This window comes from Taudactylus pleione, unplaced genomic scaffold (genome assembly GCF_031769625.1).
Source record: "Taudactylus pleione unplaced genomic scaffold, aTauple2 ptg001314l, whole genome shotgun sequence".
Taxonomy (NCBI): domain Eukaryota; kingdom Metazoa; phylum Chordata; class Amphibia; order Anura; family Myobatrachidae; genus Taudactylus; species Taudactylus pleione.
In genome coordinates, this window is record NW_028285714.1 from 3,220,934 (window position 1) to 3,242,897 (window position 21,964).

A 21,964-nucleotide genomic window follows, 5' to 3' on the forward strand; every position below is an offset into this window, starting at 1 on the left:
GAAATTATTCACAACGCTTCATATTTCCACATTGTCATGTTACAGCCTTATTCCAAAATGGAATAAATTAATTTTTATCCTCAAAATTCTACACACAATACCCCATAATGACAACATGTAAAAAGTTTTTTTTTGAGATTTTTAGTATCAGTTTTGAGCTTCACAGCCTTTGCCATGAAGTTCAAAATTGAGCTCAGGTGCATCCTGTTTCCACTGATCATCCTTGAGATGTTCCTACAGCTTAATTGGACTCCACCTGTGGTAAATTCAGTTGATTGGACATGATTTTGAAAGGCATACACCTGTCTATATAAGGTCCCACACTTGACAGTGCATGTCAGAGCACAAACCAAGCATGAAGTCCAAGGAATTGTCTGTAGACCTCCGAGACAGGATTGTCTCGAGGCACAAATCTGGGGAAGGGTACAGAAACATATCTGCTGCTTTAAAGGTCCCAAAGAGCACAGTGGCCTTCATCATCCGTAAATAGAAGAAGTTCGGAACCACCAGGACTCTTCCTAGAGTTGGCCGGCAGTCTAAACTGAGTGATTGGAGGTGAAGGGCCCTAGTCGGGGAGGTGACCAAGAACCCGATGGTCACTCTGTCAGAGCTACAGCATTCCTCTGTGGAGAGAGGAGAACCTTCCAGAAAGACAACCATCTCTGCAGCAATCCACCAATCAGGCCTGTATGGTAAAGTGGCCAGACGGAAACCACTCCTCTGATGAAACAAAGATTGAACTTTTTGGTGTGAATGCCAGGCGTTATGTTTGGAGCAAACCAGGCACCACTCATCACCAGGCCAATACTATCCCTACAGTGAAGCATGGTAGTGGCAGCATTATGCTGTGGGGATGTTTTTTCAGCGGCAGGAACTTGGAGACTAGTCAGGATAGAGGGAAAGATGAATGCAGCAATGTACAGAGACATCCTGGATGAAAACCTGCTCCAGAGTGCTCTTGACCTCAGACTGGGGCGACTGTTCATCTTTCAGCAGGACGACGACCCTAACCACACAGCCAACATATCAAAGGAGTGGCTTCAGGACAACTCTGTGAATGTTCTTGAGTGGCCCAGCCAGAGCCCAGACTTGAATCCAATTGAACATCTCTGGAGAGATCTGAAAATGGCTGTGCACCGACGCTTCCCATCCAACCTGATGGAGCTTGAGAGGTGTTGCAAAGAGAAATTGTCGAAACTGCCCAAAGATAGGTGTGCCAAGCTTGTGGCATCCTATTCAAAAAGACCTGAGGCTGTAATTGCTGCCAATGGTGCATCAACAAAGTATTGAGCAAAGGTTGTGAATTCTTATGTACATGTGATTTCTTAGTTTTTTTTTTTTTTTTTTTTTTATAAAATTAGCAAAAATCTCAAAAACACTTTCACTTGTACAGGCAGAAAAGTATTGAGCGCGTGCCCACTTTACTCCGTATTCAATTTGAAAGTACGCGAAAATTGGACCTGGCGAAACTTGAACAGGCGAAAAGTCCTGTCAGAATTGGGGAAATCAGCCTTACACCCCCCCCCCCCCCTGCAAAGATGCTCTGACATGGGGGTTCACTTTGGTACCCCCCGATTTGGCTTGCTGAAGGTATTTGGTGTTTTTAAACGGGCTCAATAGCTGCTAAATAGCGCCTTTCTAAACCTGATGCAGAATAGTAGTCAGGAGTATTTTTTCCAGAAAATAACTTATCCCAGCAAATTTGAGGTACTTGAAAATGGGGCTCAGCATATTTTAACGTTGCTAAAGTAAAGTTGAAAAAAATTGTGAAAAATCCACCTGCCGCAAGCACCTGCAATCCAAAAATCACTTGGGGCATACTTGGGGACCCACCCAGAGTGAAGTTCACTAGTTTTTAACTTTGTACCCCAACTTTTTTTTTTTCACCCCCCTTTCTCAAAGTAATTTTTTGGGGTGTCCTTAAGTGTTTTTTTAAAAATGTTTTGACAGTTTACCTTCGGGGTACTGTCTGTTTCGCTTAGTACCATTGCATTTACTTTCCGCCTAGGCGAAAAGTCTTTCAAATTAAATACGGGGTAAAAGCAAAACAGGCGAAAATGACGTCATCGGCGAAAAAGTATCGTGGATCTGGACTTTTCGCCTGAAATTGAATACGGGCCTTAGTCATTCTGGGATATTTTGGAATATCTACGGCTGTAACATAAAAAAATTTGGAAAAAGTGAAGGGTTGTGAATACTTTCCGGACGCACTGTAGATATATATATTTTCAAGAATCCGGCACTTGCGTAACCTTCTATGTGCACCCACCTGTGTGCCACTGCTAAATCGATATATATACACCCCACTGCAGCGAAGTCCAGCAAGGAGCACGGCACTACAGGAATTTCTTTAAATCAGTCAATAATTTATATATAGAAAGTAGTGATCAATAATGCATCATAATCCTCACTCAAATGTGTCAACGTTTCCAGGCCACGCTGGACCCCGTCATCAGGACAGAGATGTATGAAGTATGAAGACCCATAAAATACCAAAGGGAAGCAGAAAATTATTGACTGATTTAAAGAATATATAGATTTGCACATAGATATTAGGGAGCTCATAGTGAAGTATATCTTACATAATGATAGGTCAATTTCATATGTATTTCATTAATGAGAAAAAAAAAGTATTTAATCTAATTATACCACCAGTGCAATATACAGATTATCTCATTGCCTCTATTTGTAAATAGGTATCTTCAATCCTAGTATTGATCTAACGAAGACCACAAGCCAACTATGGCTGTACTCCCTCCAGAAAGTTATTCATAAAAGAAAAAAAAAAGAAAAAATCTGCTAAATTCAAAGGAAATTTAATCTTAATTTGAATCTCCAGAACCAGGTGCAGATAGACAAGACTAGGGTTCCACTCCACTCTGTTCATTGTAGATCCTGAGTTTCTAAGGGGGGTAGTTCATTTATCTGCTAAGTGGATAATTACAAGAGAGCAACGTCGCTCATTCCACTCAGGGTATTAAGTAAAATTATCAATATTGGTATGTGCTGTTACAACGAGCACTCATACATGGCATTGCACATCACCAGCATCGTGGATAAGTGAATTGCCCACTATACACAGTCCAGCCACTATAGATGACGCAGAGTGGTCGCCTACCTCTGATGCATTTAATTATAGTGGACAGTATATTTTCAATCAATATTACATCTGTGAGAGAATGATTGTTTATATGACACCACACTCAGATGCCACACAGTGTGTTAATCATTACTGGAGAAACAACAACATAACTGAATAGAACAGTTAGTGTTCCTGCTAGACTGTTTTAGCAGGACGCCACGCCCTGCCCAATTTGAAAGCTCTAAAATGCGCCCTGCCCTTATGGCGGCCCCCCCTGAAACAGACTGCCCCACCCGCAGGGAGGAAAAGTTCAGGTGAAACAATCTCTGGTGCATGCACACCGCATCTGTGGGGAGATTTTGGGGGCAGCCCAGCATCTTTGTGATTGCTGGGCATGTCCCCTACAGTGATGAAAAGCCATTCCCCCTTTCCATTGACCACGCCCCTGCCGAGTGAACACTAAACCGGTTACATAACAAGAACCAGTAAGTAACAATAACAAGTAAGAAGGTCTGGTGTATACTTCTGCCAGACAGTCTTATAGATATATCCTCCCATCATGGATAAGTAGTCAACATAAATTTACAAATCCTCATTGCTAACTAATTAGAAGTCCAGCCTTAGTGGAGACTTCCATATTTTTTCTGGGTAACGTTGCAGAAACTCTGTGTCTTCGGGGAAAGGTTCCAGGGGCTCCATGTTCGGTTCAGAACATTGAACCTCCTATTGATGTTTCCACTTCTTCCCAAGAGTCCACATGGTCCAGAATTAGTTCGAGATTTTGCCCAATCAAGTGTTCAGTTTTGGAGATCATCTTGCCTGCTTTAAAATTACAAGCAAGCATGTTTTTGCCCTTCAGCAATGTCTTGAGTGGGTCATATATAGACTTGATGGAACAGTTAATCCTGTTCCCTTTTGCCTCGCAAAGTTCCTCTGTAGAAACAACATGGTGAGTGATTGCCCATGTACCGCATTGTGGTAGATATAAAGAAAGTTATCAATCTTGTGCAGAAGCGCCTCGCAAAGTTCCTCTGTAGAAACAACATGGTGAGTGATTGCCCATGTACCGCATTGTGGTAGATATAAAGAAAGTTATCAATCTTGTGCAGAAGCGACACTGTTTTTTTTTGTTTTTGTTTTTTTTTGGTCTCTACTCATGGCCTTGATTAGTCTAAAACTTGGGCAAGCGCTTGAGGGGCAAGTCAAAAACTTTGGATTAAAACTGATGTTTCCTTCTCTGACAAGTAGCTTATTCGTGACTGGCAGTTGATTAATTGGCAGTTTGCAATAAACATTCAAGGGGTCTATCCTATTGTCTTTCTCAGACTGTGGTAACGGAGAACGTGATCATCAGCATTGTTGTGTACTTTAGTTCCCCTGAATTTGAGATCATACTGGTGAGCACTCAAGAACAAAGTCCATCGTTGCAGGCGAGCGGCCTTCATGGCTCATATTCTCTTTCCAGGGTTGAGGTGAATTTTTAAACTCCCCACCCAAAACTTAGAGCCTCACACAAAATCTGTCTATAAGTTTTCTCTGCAGATGTGAAAGACCACAATGCATATGCAGTTGACCTTTTTCAAGAGGCGTGACAAGTCTGCCCATAACCTGATGGGTAACTGAAAGCTAAAATGAGTTGACTTTGTCAGATGTTCTATACAGTATTTCTTAGTTTCCAAGAATTCTTTTTCACAACAACTTTTTGACCATTTCCTGCATACATTCACAGTATATTCAGTGGGTTCAGGACAGTGGAGATGTTTGGCAAGAATTTATGGGTAGTAGCTGACTAAGCCTGAGTATGGTCTGAGCTTTGTTACTGACTGTATGCGAGGTGCTTGTAGCACAACATCTATTTTGTCCCCTGATTTGTGTAGCCCCTCGCCAATCACATGTTCACTGTACGATATATCATCTTTAAAAAGTTGTCTTTATTTTCTGTAATTTTGTAGTCGATGAAGACCTTTGTTACATTGTCAACGTACTTAACATTGTCACTGGCAGAAATGATGTAATACATACCACTGTGTACCTGGATTTCCTTGTATTTATGATGAGGTATTTTGTAGACTCTTCCTCCACCTCCTTCTGCAGATATGCTTGTGCCAGGTGTATTTTCATGTAATGGTTCCCCCTAATAAGTCTGCAAAGATATCCTCTTTGGCAGGGGATATTGTGCCATTTTCAAAACTTGATTCATCATCATCTTGAAATCCCCACATTTTCTGATGCTTTATGATATTCCCTTTTTTCTAATATTTTGAGATTCTCATATATATATATATATATATATATATATATATATATATATTATACACACACAAATGGAAAGTCCGGTACTCCATTCAAAATGATTCAACTTCGCAAGGTGCCATCACATAATTATTAAATATAGAGTCAAAGGTGCGGCACTCTTGCTAGAAATGATACCATACAAATCGGGCAATCAGGATGTAACGTTTCGGTTTATCAGTCTTCAGAACATAAAGATACATATACAAACATCTTACCTTTATAAATACATCACCCAAGTGAACGCCGTGCAGCCAAAAACGGGACCCAACACCCGATCAGCAGACGCCGGCTAATGACGTCATCGCGCATAGCGCGTGACGCATGTGAAACCCATCACCAGGCATATGGTTACTATGGAAACAGAATCAACAATGCAATCAAGATCTCAATGTTTGCAATATAAATCACTAAAAAGCGCTGTGCACATTAATATAAATCGCTGTACAGGTTGAGTCTCCAATATCCAAAATGCTTGGGACCAGGGGCATTTTGGATAACGGAATATTCCGTATTTTGGAATATTTGCATATCATAATGAAATATATTGGGAATGGGACCCCAATATACACACAGAATGCATTTATGTGTTATATACACCTTATACACACAGCCTGCAGGTAATTTTATACAATATTTTCAATAATTTTGTGGCTCAAACAAAGGTTGTGTACATTCATAAAATTCAGGTATGTTTCATATACATCCTATACACACAACCTGAAGGTAATTTTATACAATATTTGTAATAATTTGTGCCTTAGACAAAGTTTGTGTACATTGAACCATCAAAAATCAAAGGTTTAATTTTCTCAGTCAAGCCAAAAATATTCTGTATTTCGGAATATTCCGTATTTCGAAATATTTGGATATGGGAGACTCAACCTGTACTTATCTAACTGGACAGGCATGACTACATAACATAACACATCATAGAGATAATAGGTACTGAACAATACACTCTACAAAAAACATGAGAGGCAGACATTCATTAAGCCCCCGTGGACTAATAACATCCAACCTGTGGATCCACCGGGATTCACACTTTAATAATGCCAAATTCCGATCACCACCTCTATTAGAAAGAGGAATGTGATCGATCATGCGATACTTAAGGCTGGCCAAATTATGTCCTGCATTGGCATAGTGTCGTGCAACCTACTGTTCACTTGTGCCATTGGTAATAGCAGCCTGAATGGCCGAACGGTGTACACCCATCCGTCCCTTAAATTTCCTTTGTGTCTTTCAAATATATGACAATCCGCAAGGACATATAATTTGGTAAACCACAAAGATGTTGTCTGATGTGGAATTCCTTACCAGAGTGGGGATGAGAAAAAGTGTCACCAATAATAAGATGACGGCAAGTAACACATGAACACCTAAAACAGCCCCAACGCTTGATGGACAAAAAATGTTTAGGTGCAGAAACCCCCATACCAGTAACATCAGTTTTAACTAGGGAATCCCTCAGATTTTTGCCCCTGATATAACAAGGCATAATAGACATTTCTGTTAAACCCAATGACTCATCAGTTTGAATGATGGGCCATCATTTTTTGGAAATTTTATTAATTTGGGTTGATAAAGGGTTAAAGTTATTAACCCACCGGAATTTCTTATTACCCTGAGTGTCGCTCTTGGGGATCAATAGTTGATTTCTATCCATGGAAATTTAAGCAGGAGTGCGGAACAGTAATACTGATAGCCCCTGCTTGGCCCAGATGCCATTGGTTGGTTCACCGACCTGCAGAGTCTCTCCATAGACACTCCATGGCCTCTTCCTCTAAGGCCGGACCTGTTAACACAGGGTCCCTGCCTACATCCGGACCTTCCTCGTCTGTCTTTGACGGTGTGGCTCTTGAATCTTCAATCTTAAGAGCCAAAGGTTCTACCATTTCTGTAATTCAGACTTAGAACACGGAAACCTTCCTCTGCCCGCATTTATTAGAGTTTGGCACTCGTATTTTCAGTGGTGTAAGCATAGAAAATATGATCCTGAAGTTTTTAGGGCAGTAGTAGTAACTGTTAAATCAATGCCATCATATTGGCATTTCAATTCACATTATTCAGAATGTAATGTTTTATTTTTATGTATAACGAGTGCAGCTGATCACTAAAATATCTGTGTGTTCACGATTAATGTGATATATTGATGAATTGTGAAACAATAAAAAAAAAAAAAAATAGGGCAAACTAGATAGGCCAAGAGATTCTTATCTGCCGTCAAATTCTGGTTCTAATATTTGTGTGATGGTATTAGTAGTTTAACTTTACTCATCTTGGTTGCGTATGAAAATAGGGAAAAAAGGTGACATACTGGAAAAAGACCTTTTAAAACACTTGTGATTCAATTATCTGCACTGCTGACGTTGTGCTGTCAGAACGGTGTGGGGAATGCTGGTAATGCTGGAACATTGAGCCCTCAATCTGTCACTTTAGCACGCAGTCATTAACAGTGTTGCTCACCCTTAATTATACGATGATGTGCTCACTGTACTTCAAATAATTGAATTGCCCCCGTAGTCTCTTTAAAAACTAATGATCAACAAATGTCTCTTGTGAATTAAGTATGCATAAAGCCCAATAATCAATACACACATTATCCATGTACATACCAACAGATTATTCCTTAGTCTATTAAAATCATGCTAGTAATGTAATTTGTTTATTGGCCTAGAAATAACCATATTGGACTGATGTTATATTTATTTATCCAGTACATCTTGTGTCAGGACAATGCTAGTTGTGTTTCCTCCCCTGTGATGGGGCTGTACAACTTATCTATGGCATTTAAAAGTGGACAGATTTTTATGGTGTTCCTCACGTGCTACTGCAACCTGATTTTGAGCTGTCTCTTAGAGAGGTATTCAATTAGATACGAAAAGTCGGAACATTTTCGCCTGTCCGACTTTTCGCCTGTTTCAGAGGCTAAATCATTCCATGCACGTCCCCGCTTTTTGCCGAATTCTATTGCAAAACAGGCGCAAACGGAATTAGGCGAATACGGAACAGGCGAAAAGTACTGAAAGAATTGGGGAAATCAGTCTGTACCCCAGAAAAAGATGCACTAACATAGGAAATCAATATAGATGTGTACTAATATTCCTAATAAAACTATTTTGGGTAGTTAAGTAGTGTAAATTGCTTGCTATTAGTGTCTTTGTAAAAGTGGTGAAGAATAGCGTTAAGCTGTATTTTTTGGTGAAAATAAGTAGTCCAGTCAAATTTGGGGTACTTGAAAATGGGTGCTAGCATATTTTTAGGTCTCTAAAGTGAACTTTTAAAAAAAACTTGAAAATCCACCTGCTGCAATCCCAAAAGCCTATTTCGCTAGTTTTTATGCTTATCCCCCACTTTTTGCATTTTTACCCCAAAAATTACGTCTTTTTTGGGGTGTTTAGGTTTTTGTTTTTGCAGATTTGTCTTTAGGGGGGCTGTCCCAAGGGTTCTGAGTAGTTTCCCCACGTTTGCAACCCAAAATAAATATTTAGCACTTCTTTTCACCTGCTATTGATTGCAGAATGTTTTTTTGGAGAATTCAATGCATAGAGTTTCCGCTTAGGCGAAATTGTCCTGGAATTTAATTTTGCGAAATTTGTTTAGGCAAAATTTTCTCAAGAAAAAACCAGGCTAAAAAGGCTTTTCGCCTCTAATTGAATATGGCCCTAATCTCCCGTCTATCAAATAATTCACATTTACACATAATAATACAAATAATGGATGTGGAGCTGCAAGTATTCCTGCTTTTATTAGGATACTTGTTCCCATTATTGCCAATCAACAAATTGGATTTTGTTTACATCTACTACTATGCTGGCACAGAGTATCATGGTTTATTATACGGAATTATACGGCATCTTCACCTGGGGGAGGGAGGCAGCCTTTCAGCTCTTCTGCATAGCCGCTGCCTGGCCAGTGCTTCCGGTGTCTTCACCTGGGGGGGCGGTAGCCTTTAAGATATTCTGCATGGCCGCCGCCTCCCCAGGGCTTCTGAAGTCTTCTGTCTTTGGGAGTTCTTGCATGCTCCTACCAGCCGCAGCCTCGCCATCTTGAATTTCAAAAAGGTTGCGGAAGCGCCATTTTTTAAATTGACTTCGCTGACTAATTCTGCAGAATAGCTGGCAGGGACTGGATCCTCCACCGGGTCCCGCTGCTGCTAACGCGTGCAACCCCACAGGGTCCAGCCACTGCTTCCACCTGGACCTCTGCCGGTAACCCACCACATACCCACCCAGTGATGACAGCGGTTCCATCACTGGATCCGCTTGTCCAATCAAATCTGCCTGACTGACAGGTGCGTGCTTTCATGTGAAAGCACGTCCCTGTCAATGAGGCACTTCTGTAGGTGCCGCTTCCACCTATATTTTCAATGGGCTTTTACAACACGTTGCATTGCCCCACCCCCCGCTTCAGAAATACTTCTATTGTCAGCGGGAGGCAGCGCTTTCACTGCCTTCTGACTGATTTTTACTGTAGGGTCATTCCACGTCCGTTCAACCAGGTGTGTCCACCACCAATCTCAGATTTTTATGAAAATTTTTTAGTTGAGAGGATATAAAAAAAACTTTCTGCCAAATATCACGACCGTCTGACCATTCGTTTCCAAAATATTGATTTTTAAAGTTATTCAACTATTTGCTAATCACGGCTTATTTATTCAGTTTATTTGAAGTATCACGGATGTTTATTAAGGAATCGCCACAAAATTTGGACCTCTCAAATCCAAAAGTCCAAACCAAATTACTTTATCTACCTTACGTTTCGAGTTAAAGCAAAACATTCAAGATTTTGGAACAGAATTAAAAATACAGTGTTAAATCAACATTAGATATCCCATTTTTTTTTTTTAGGTGCTTAACAAAGGCATACACTACTACCACAAAAAAAATGGTACTCTGCTTCATAGTGGAGAAAAAAAATAATGAAGTTGACGTTTGGTTACTGTTGTTACGCATACATAATTTACACTATGAAATTTAAATACTTAAACATAACTGAAGTTGAGTCAACAATAACCTTATTTTCCCCTTAATTGGAACCTGTTGTAATTGTCTGTAATTTTCCTTAAAGTGTCAGCAGACACTGTATATTGTCTTCCAGTACTTCCTTGGATAGTAGGCACTTCCGTTACACAGAGGATGTGAATAAAAGAAAAAAAAAACACTTATCTCTTGAAGGCCCGAATAACACATTTGTGGATTGGTTTGGTGCTAGAGTTAATATTTTTATTACTTCTTGTTGTAGCGCCTCTTCACACTTTTGCTTTAATTCGTATATCAGACTGTATATCATCACATTGAAAAGAATGTGCCTGCGCCAGTATAAACACGTAAAAATTCCCAAAAGCTGTTGTTAAAATAACCATTTATTAAACAAATATTATTTTACTATTTGAAGGTACTATAGACAGAATCCCTCAATTGTAAGCTGCAAGTATATACACAAAGCCAGCTTTTATTTATTAGCGCACCTATTTGTTCTATATTTGTAAATCATTACAACCTGAACATTTGCTTACTTTCTGGAGTGAGTTAGTGATGTGCTTAGAAGAGACCATATTTGAGTAAGAGTCTCTGGATTGGCTTTACTTGCATGCTCTTACTTTCTTTTAACGTATGCCTCCTGGTGTCTTCTCTTTACCCCATGCAATTTCACTGGTGTACAACCAAGCTTTGTAATACTTTCATTCAGCGCTTCTGTTTCTGCAGGTTCCGTTAAACGCGTAACCAGGGATTCAGCTTCTTCTGTTGGCATATCGATGTCTGGTTTTTCTTTACAGTGTGACAGCTGAATTCTGCTTTTTGGGCACAGTTTCTGTCCTGGCTTAATAACCGCATGAAGTTGAGATATTAACTCTTATCGTATCATATATCAAATAGTAACTGACACCAAACCAATCAGCAAATGTGTTATTCTGGCCTTCAAGAGATAAGTGTTTTTTGTTCCTTTTATTCACATCCTCTGTGTAACGGAAGTGCCTACTATCCAAGGAAGTACTGGAAGGCAATATACAGTGTCTGCTACTTCAAGGAAAATTACAGACCATTACAACAGGTTCTAAACGAGGGAAAAATAATGTTATTGGTGACTCAACTTCAGTTATGTTTAAGTATTTAAATTTCATAGTGTAAATTATGTATGTGGAATGGAATCTGTATGAATAATCGTCGGACAGTATGCCAGCGGTCAGAAGACTGACAGCATCATCCAGATGTGCAAAATACCGTCAGGGGCCGGTAAGTAGACTAATCCTCCCTGTCTCCCCCCCCCCTCCCCTAACCCTCCCCCAGTGTTGCCTAACCCTAACCTCCCCCCCTCCTGGTGTTGCCTAACACTAACCCCCCTTCCCGCACCCTAAACCTAACTGTCCCGGGGTGGTGCCTAGCCCAACCCCATCCCCGGGCTATCCCAAACGCTAAACCGCATAATTACCTTCGGGATGCTGATGTCTGCATCTTGATCTCTTCAAGATAGTGGCGTCGGCATTCTGACGGGCGTCAGGATTCCGGCGTTGGTATACTGACAATATAAAGAACACGTGCTAATGATTGATTGAAAACCTGTTGGTAAACATGGTAGGAAATGTTTAGAATAGAGAACACAAGACACTGTGTACTGCTGTATGTGTCTGTCAGTTGGTCAGCTAATTACCCATATAGTAGCATCATATTTCATCCCTGAAAAGCCATAAGAGCTTTAACTATCATTTTGGAAAAAAACAATGTAGCATGTAAATGTAAAGTTTTCTTAGCAGACTATATCTATTATGAATGTCTCATTTCAATATAATATACAAATTTACAAGCTAACATGATCAAGATAAATTGCATGCAAGCGTTTAACACCCATTCATATGGAGTTCATCACCATTGGGATTATAAATGAATGTGATGGAGCTTGGCTATATTAATAGCTTGGTTAAATGGTGTCTTTCAACTACTGTTTATGCTATCATTACATATCAATCTTGGGGATGATGAGAGGCAATTTATCTTCATCATAAACAGTTACAAATAGCTGAAAAACATTGTTTTAATTTTGACGCCCAAACAGTAGGAATGACAGATAAAGGGACTAATGTGCACAGCTGTGTTGTAACATGGATTTTACGAAATCTTAAATGCTTTTGTAATTTCTGTTGTACACTGGCGGACATAGATTTTACTGATATCATCGATCTTTACTGTGTTCTTGCATGCTTACATACGTTCAGTGGTCACTTTATTGGGTACTCCTGAGTTTTTAAACCATCTACAGAAGTGTTCTCATACACCTAGCCTCAATGCGCCATGCAGCACAGGCGAGCCACCGGATCCAGTGCCACTGTTTGCTATTTTTTTTGGCCAAAAATGTGTCTTTAATCACAGTGGGATGGAACATAGACTCACCAGGAGTCTGCACTGATTCATTTGATATGCAACACTTGCATATCTGTGTGCAGCTAAGTGTTTAAATGAAGCATAATGGAACGTGGCGTGGAAAAAGGTCGCTGCTGCTCCATCGTAGCACTGCCTATACAGATTGACTCGGGCGCACACAGATATACAAGTGTCACATATAAAATTAATCAGTGCCGTCTCCTGGCGCATCATAGTTGCATCACATTGCGACAGACAAAAAAGACAGCTGTGGAAAGCAGAGCAGCACGATACCTGGCACAGTGAGGGTGACTAGTCAGACCACACATTTTGCTAAATGGTAGAGTCAGAATTTGTCCTAAGTAAGATGAATCTGTTGCTCTATCCTGCCTTCTGTCAAAGGTTTAGCCTGGTGGCGGTGGGGTAATATTGTGTGGAATGTTTTCTTGACACATATTATGCTCCTTTACAAATGCTAAGCATTGTTTAAATACCACAACCTACCTAAATATTGTTGCTGACCATGTGCATCCTTTTAGAGACACAATTGCTACTTCTAAGCAGGATAAAACGCTATGGCCCGTATTCAATTAGGGAGTGAAAAGTCCATGCTGGACCTTTCGCTCCACATCAGAGCTTTTCTGGGGATAAAGTGTCGGGCGCGTGCCCGCTTTATCCCCGTATTCATTTTAAAATGGGCGAAAACGGGACCCGGTGAATTCGGATCTACAAAAAAAAAAGGGAACTTTCGGGAAATAATTGTAGGACCCCCCCTAAAGATGTCCAGACATGGGGGATCACTATGGGTACCCCCGTTTTTGCCTGCAGAAGGAAGTCAGGTTTTTAAATAGCCGTGGCAGGTGTTTTTTCCTGACATTGAAGAAGTGATGCAGAAGAGCACTTAGGTTATTTTTTTCATTTTTTTTAAGTGGTCCCATCAAATTTGGGGTACATGAAAATGGGTACTACAGGTTGAGTCTCCCATATCCAAATATTCCAAAATACGGAATATTCCCATATACGGAATTATTTTGGCATGACTGAGATAATGAAACCTTTTGATTTTTCATGGTTCAATGTACACAAACTTTGTCTAAGGCACAAATTAATAAAAATATTGTATAAAATTACCTTCAGGCTGTGTGTATAAGGTATAGATGAAACATAAATGAATTTAATTTCTGTACAGAAACCTTGTTTGAGACACAAAATTATTGAATATATTGTATAAAATTACCTGCAGGCTGTGTGTATAAGGTGTATATAACACAAAAATGCATTCTGTGTGTATATTGGGGTCCCATTCCCAAGATATTTCATTATGGTATACAATTATTCCAAAATACGGAATATTCCGTTATCCAAAATACCTCTGGTCCCAAGCATTTTGGATATGGGAGAGTCAACCTGTAGCATATTTTTAAGTCCCTAAAGTAATTTTTAAAAAATTGAGCAAAAATGCACCTGCCGCTAATAGCCTATTCTAGAAAACACCTGCCGCATACTTGCAGAATATCCCTGAACCTATTTCCCTATTTTTAAACACTGTTTTCTCTTTTTTTTTTTCACCCCAAATGTATTCATTTTTTGGGGGTGTCCCTATTTTTATTTATTTTTTTTTAAATGTTTTTTGACAGTTTATTTTTAAATGACATTCCCAGGGATACAGGCTATTTTTTTTTTTTTTTTTTAAGCCTGCACCCCTAAACCCCAATTCGGCACTTTTTTTCACCATGTAAAACATGGTGAAAAGTTATCCCTGATTTTTGTCAAAGACTTTTCAAACCTGCGAAAAGTCTTTGAAATTGAATACAGGGATAATTGAAACATGCGAAAATGACGTCATCGGCGATAATTTATTACCTATTCCGACTTTTCGCATTCAAATTAAATACCCCCCTATGTTGCAAAGCAGACATACTCTGAAGCTGGTTCCATGAACATGACATTGAGTGTACTCCAGTAGCCCCTACAGTCACCAGATATCAGTTTAGTAAAGCTGCATTGAAATGCGGTATAATGGGAAAACACAGCGTGAATGTGCAGTTGACAAATATGCATCAACGACATGATGCTGTAACATCAACATGGACCAAAGTCGCTAAAACAAAAAACCTGTAACTGTGTTGAAGTCACACCACAAATATCTCAGGCTGTCCTGGTGTGCTACTCAGGTCTCTAGAAAAGTGTACATAATAAAGTGACCACTGAGTATGTAATAAGACATCTCTGACTATATGATTTTGGTGCAGAAATATGCAGAGATTTTTTCTGTGGCTAAACTGAGCAATTGCTCAGTAACTTTTATTATTATTCATATGGTGCCACAAAAATACTCTGTACCATAGTGGAGAAGTAGACTGTTTCAAATATGTAGATTACGACATTTAAGAAGCATACATGCAATTATAGTTCAGCACAAAACTGAACATAACCGATAATAGGTAAGTTGTACAAAAAATAAGTGTTGTAAAGGCCATGCAAGACGTGTACAATACAAGCACGCACAATCGGACAAAATGGGAGCACGTGAGACCGGGATGACCATCATTGTAAGACTTTATAATTTAATCTGCAGAGCGAGGCAAGAGGGGTGAGAATAAGGGCATAGCCAGTCTGTGCCGGTGATAGTGCAGTTAGGTAGGCAACTGGTAAGCTTTAGGGGTCTATGCAGCAATGATTTATTTACATAAAAAATGCGGAAACTATAAATTCCGCATTTTTTATGTAAATCCACTATTCAGCAATGGAATAATACAATTATCTTCTCCAATAATTCCCATCTAGCAGAGTACCATACTGTAGGGATCAGCCTTTGATCTCTATATAGTGCTTTAACGCTTTCTGCTATTCAGCAAAGCAAAAAGCGTTAAATTACTCTAAAAATATTAATTTTATATTATGCCATCTGAGAATGGCGTTCTATGAAGAAAATACATATCATTTCCCAAAAACTGCAGGGACAGAGGGAAATTTTCCCATAAATCCCTGCAGCATCGTTTAACTCTGCCCAGTCTCTGTCCCTGCTTTGCGGTGACCACCGACAGGTCAGTCACTCTAAACTAGAGCATGTTACACCTGCCGAAATTGATTGACGTGTATACGGCTTTACACATTTCTATTTGTGCGGTTATATTTCAATTTTAAATATAAAAGCACATAAATATACATGTATATAGTCTAATATAAAGCCTGTGTTCACATGTCCCCTCCGCGGTCACCTCAAAGCAGGGTTGGAGACTATTCCCGAGCGCATGACTGAGCATGCGCAGAAGCAGAAACAGAAGGTATTGTTTTTGGAAACCGAAAACCACGCCTTCTGTAACATCGCAGAGACACCGTGTTACTGCAACCGCTGTCCCTGCAGAAAATATTGCTGAGTAGCTTACTTACATTTTAATAATTGATAAAAAATTGTGACAATGTTGCCCGATAATATTCTGGCAAACATAGACACTGTTGCTGAATAGACCCCTTAATGATATCGGATAGATGTTTAAGGAGCTTTAAAACTTTGGAGGCTGGTAAAGACTAATAGGGGTATTCAATATGGGAGCGATAACATCGTTTTTTGCGTTGATATCACTGGTTTGAGTTTTACACCGTATTCAATTTCAAAGACTTATCGCAGTTTTGAAAAGTCTTTGATAAAAAAACAGTGATAACTTTTCACCATTGAATAGGTGTCGAAAAAAAGTGCAGAATTGGGGTTTAGGGGTGCAGGCTTAAAAAAAAATAGCCTGCACCCCTGAGATTGACATTTAAAAAAGAACTGTGTCAAAAAAAAGTTTTTAAAAAAAAATAGGGACACCCCAAAAAATTTATTTAAAAAATGGGGTGCAAAAAAAAAAAAAAAAACTGGGAAAAAATTGTAAAACAATAGGGAAATAGGTTCAGGGCTATTCTGCATGTATGCGGCAGGTGTATTCTAGAATAGAATTATAGCGGCAGGTGCACAAATGCAGAATTTTAAAAAAATTACTTTAGGGACACCAAAATATGCTAGTACCCATTTTCATGTACCCCAAATTTGATGGGACCACTTAAAAAAACGAAAAAAATAACCTAAGTGCTCTTCTGCATCACTTCTTCAATGTCGGGAAAAAAACACCTGCTATTTAAAGCCCCGTCTTTCAATTAATGGCTAAAACGGGGGTACCCATAGTGTTCCCCCATGTTTTTACAACTTTAGGGGGGTCTTACAATTATTTTAAGGAAAAATTCGCAACTTTACGCAAATCCAACTTCGGAGTTTCCCGTTTTCGTTAATTTGATATTGAATACGGGGATAAGCGGGAGCGCGCACCATACCTTTACGCAGAAAAAAACTCCAATATGAAATGTTAACTTCGCCAGGGAAGTTAACCTTTCATATTGAATACCCCTCTAAATATAGCTGATTTAAAACAGAAAAAGGTGTATTTAACGGTTTCCGTTCATAATAACAAATAATTGGTTTCTTTGTTTAGGGAGAACTTAAGACAGCATGTTAGTTGAGATCACGGATGGCAAAATGCCCTCTTCTGCATAATGATTGATCTGCATGACCTTATCGGATTCTGTCTAAAAGGGCATTTGCTTGTCCACAGAAATGAATATAGAGAACACGAAATGAAACTTATTTGTGCGTATTTCTTTGACTTATCAAAGGCATACAAAAATGTCTACTGCCCACAGAAATGCAGGGAGTAACATGGCCGCCTTTCTCTCCAAAAACGTTTAGAACACAAGGTTGTAAATCACTCACTTACACAGAGAAAAGAAACTGATGATTGATTTGCCCTTCAGGTAAAAGCTGTTCAACAAGCCATCCCGGGGAAGTTGTATAGAGATTATTATTAGAATGTAGTGACATCTTGCAGTGTGTGGCTCAAACTAATGAAGTATAGATAAAACAAATAAGGTTATAGACAGTGGTTGCAGTGCAACCTTGATACAAATATTTAATGTTACATTCTTGCAAATGCTTCAATGAAACCAGATATTGAAATAAAAAAGTGTTTGCTAGGTTTGTCTTGTTTTTTTTGTTTTGTTTTTTAATTTAGGCTTTATGTAATTTGTGTAAAAAAACGTAACTTTCTGTATTTAATTGCAATTAAATGCATTCAGAATTTCAGACCCCTTTCACAGCATTTAATTGTAGCATGATGGCTACAGTAAATTCTAGCATAACATCACCTATACAGAACGAGCGTAACGATAAAAGAAATGCATGATAGGCAATACAAACCCTCAGGCAGATGTAATTAGACTAATATGTAACATGTCCACTAACATAGACGAGTAGTCAGTTTCTTGTAGAAAACCATGTTAATGTACTGTACATATACTGGTGGAGGCACAGATTATTATTATAGCTTACACATATTCCGCAGCGCTTTACAAAGAATATTTGTCCACATCAGATTCATAAACCATCTGCTTTGGAACTTCCTTCATTGGATAACTGAACAACTTCTCTGTCATTGAAGATTTTGGTCAAAATGGTAAACTTTTTTTAGTTCCCCCTATTAAGTGTCCCATTCTCTCCTAGAAGTATATCCCACGTGTTCCGCTCTCTCCCCATGGTGATAGTTTCCCCTCCTTTTCTCCCTCACAGAATTACTTGTGCCTCCCTTTTTCAATAAAAAGAAGGTATAACTCGCCCCATACAGAACACTAACCTATCTCTTTTGTCCACCTTTAGAGCTCTGACCGTCTGCAACTTCTCGTTATTTAAATCAATCTATTTTCTTCTTTCCTTATAACAACCAAAAGTTACTAAAATTAGCCTAAAGTAATGATGCTATAGTGATTACATCATGTAATATGCTGGCTATTCTTACTCAAAACTAATTCCACCTTTAGGGTGGTGGGTACACATCAGAACGATGGCAATCAGACTATGTTCGGGACAAATTCCCTTCCTCTCGGTCCATCGGTGATTGCCTGTACACACTGAGCAATTTAATGAATGATGAAACAATATCTTGTTCCGTCATTCAGTATTGTATTTTTTTTTTTTTTTACCAAGTAGGAATTGGCTAAAAATTAGGATTTATCGTCGTTATAGGGATATTTGTTAGACACTACCCTGATGAAACAGGGCAGTGTTTTAATTCTGTATCCAAATTTAGGTACAAACAGGTGGAAAGATAATGCAGGGGCCTTGGCATAACCTAAAATATACCCATTTCCAAATATTGACAGGTATATTAGCAAATAAGAAAAGTGCTGTCATCCGTAGCATTTTTACAGCTTTCTTCATTTTTCTAATGCACTTTACAAACATTTAATCGGAAGAACCTTTTTTTTTTATTTATTTATTTATTGTGCACCAGTTTCCAGATGTATACTAGATTGTGTCTGTTGATTGTCTCATGGGAATATAATCTAGAGGCTAACTGTGTTGTCACCTTGTTACTTTGCAGCCTTAATACAGCTTCTGGCAGCTGCAGAAACTGGACGAGATGTTGTCTATTTCACCTTTGGGGACAAGGAGTTAATGCATGACGTCCACAAAATGCACAGCTTCCTTACTAAGAAGAACAAATCAGTTGGTAAGCACCTTCAGATAATTGTATGCCTATTCTGTATTCAGTAATAACCATTTTTGTATATATCACAACTCTTTATTTTGCTTTCAGGTGACATTTACAAGGTGCTGTCGAATTATTATTTTGATGTATGCAAGAAATCATCATCTTCTGGAAAACCAGAAATAAAACTGTTTAACTTTATATACAACAGTTTGCAATCCTGAAGCCTTCTGGCAAAACACTTTTGTATCAATTAAGCAAAAATATCACTTTGCTGTAATCCAGCACAGTAACCTGCTGAGAAGGCTGGGTGTGACATATGGACTAGTATAACCAGTGTGTATACCAACGCATTTTAGTCTTCTGTGCTTTTCAAAATTTAATCCTTTTAGGGCTGTGTTTCTATCATTTGATTTTTAAGAAGTATTATGCTTTTCTGGAATATTTTCTTCCATTGATTTTTTTTTCTTAAAGTTTCAGAGTTCATAATTATTTTATTAGATTCTTTACAGGGACGAAAGCATAACTGTGCCACACCAACCACTGAATGTCCATAATTTATGTGTGTTAAGTAGCTGCTGCCACAGTATAATCCAGCAGTGGATCATTATCAGGGTTAGATACCACATGAGAGGTCAGAGCAAGCTGTGACCAATAGCATTGCTGACCATATTTAGCCAATAACTAGCGGGCCATCATTGGGAGCAAAAGCAGCTGTGCTTATAGTTTTCCTATCCCCCTGTACAATCTTGCCAATGGATATAACAGCAGTGTTCTGTAATATACATGGCTTACCTCTCTAAAGCAGTTATGACAGTCACTTGGCATGCCAAACGACATGCTGCTGAGTTTATGAAAATGTAGGGTGCAGAATGTGACGGTTCTCAATAATATGCCTTGATGAGTAATAAAACTTCTGTATAGTTATAAAAGTGTGTGCTTTATTTTTGTGGGGTTAGGGGTCTTGCAAACACCCATTTTACTTTTATTCTATCTGTGCAGTTTATTGCGTACACATAGTAAAATAATTAGACTGCATAACCGCTCCTACTTCTAATAATAGATTCTGGTGTGAAGATCTGAAGAAGAATGGTGCTTATTGTAATCGTAGATATTGTGTAAAACTGTATTGCATATAAAACCGATATAATGCAAACAATCAGGATTTAATACGAATTGTGAGCAGACCTACCATCGATGCTGTGCTGAGGGGAGCAATCTATAGCATCTGTTTGAATTTCCTCCTTTGTTTCCACATGGACCATTGCAATTAGTTGCGGTATATACCCCACAGCTAATAGCTATTCATGGCTGCAAAATTGGTTAATTACATTGCATACCAAAAACATGAACACAACACAAAATTGCTGGCCTGCTTTACACCAGACAGAGAAATATTTCATTGTACATGACCGTGCCTGTACCTGGGAGTTACTAGCATTTTTTAACTTCAGGATTTTCTGTATCCTCTACTAACAATGTTTTATTTCAATCCTTGCACAGGAAAGTCAAGTATATGAAATTCACTGTGTACTCCATCTTGACTGCTTTTGTATTGAAGTGTGTACTACTCAATATCTCACTTGATATTAGGCATACGTTTTATTTAATATGAGGGAGTTTGGTTTAATTATTGTTTGCTGAAAGTTAAGACTTAAGCCCATTAATTTCATTTATATTAATAGAGAATCACTTTGTGTTTGAAGCAGTCCTTTCAATGTCTTACTATCCATAGTGGCTTAGCCTCCTCCCAGTGTAACATGAATGTCCAGTTTAAAAAATAAAAAAAAGTACTATAAAAACTCCGCCATTACAGTACAGGTTTTAAGGCTATCCATGCTCGAGCCCAGATGGTTAAATCAACTTGACAGAGGTGTTAATTAAGTCACCTGTGCTCAAGCATGGATATCCTTAAAACCTGGACTGTAGTGCTGGAGTTACTGTATGTTCAGTCTTCATATGAAATGTTCAATGATTATCTGCATGAACCTACTATATCCTAAACTCTTACATCTTCTATGCAGTGTTGGCTAACCTTGACACTCCAGCTGTTATGGAACTACATAACCCAGCATGCACTGCTACAGTTTTGCTATTAGGGCATGCTAAAACTGTGGCAGGGCATGCTGGGATATATAGTTCCACAACAGCTGGAGTGTCAAGGTTAGCCAACACTGTTCTAGTGCTTGGCGCTAAACCTTTATAAATGTATCATCACTTTGTTACACAGTATCCTGAATAACAAGAACTCTGCACAAATCTCAAAAAATTAAGGTGTGAATTCTACTGCAACCCATTACTTGAGCCCAATCAGACAAGTGCTATAAAATAGTTCTCTATGGTTTCACTGTTCTGTACCAGTATATGTTTATGGTCTGTTAAGGTTAGGTTTTGGGACTAGGAGAGGGGGGGGGGTGAGGTTAGGGTTAGGCGTCGGGAGGTAGGGGTTAGGGTTAGTCTTACATTCTTTCCTTATGGATGTCTGGATTCAGACTGTCGGGATGGTGCTGGTCAGAATACAGACAGCGATCATTATTGCATTTATATTCTGAATTTTTGCCCAGGATGTTTAGGTTTTCAAGTGAAGATTCTAAAGCACTTTCACATCTGTTTGTGAATGGCAACCTGTATGTTTTCTAACTGGGACAGCTACAGTCATTCTGCAAACTATCAGTGCTAGCTATGTAAATGAAATTATCGTCCACAACACA

At 38.9% G+C, this 21,964-nt stretch overlaps 1 protein-coding gene across 2 annotated transcripts in view; it reads left to right on the forward strand.

Moving 5' to 3' along the window:
• The window catches only part of PARG (poly(ADP-ribose) glycohydrolase), a 174,689-nt gene extending 154,509 nt beyond the window's left edge, over positions 1–20,180 (forward strand). For both annotated transcript variants that reach the window (XM_088463078.1, XM_088463079.1), the window contains 2 exons: positions 19,146–19,274; positions 19,362–20,180. In XM_088463078.1, coding sequence (XP_088319204.1) covers positions 19,146–19,274; positions 19,362–19,477 — 245 coding nt within the window. In that variant the 3' untranslated portion in view covers positions 19,478–20,180. The remainder of the gene's footprint in view (positions 1–19,145; positions 19,275–19,361) is intronic.
• The last annotated feature ends 1,784 nt before the right edge of the window (positions 20,181–21,964 follow it).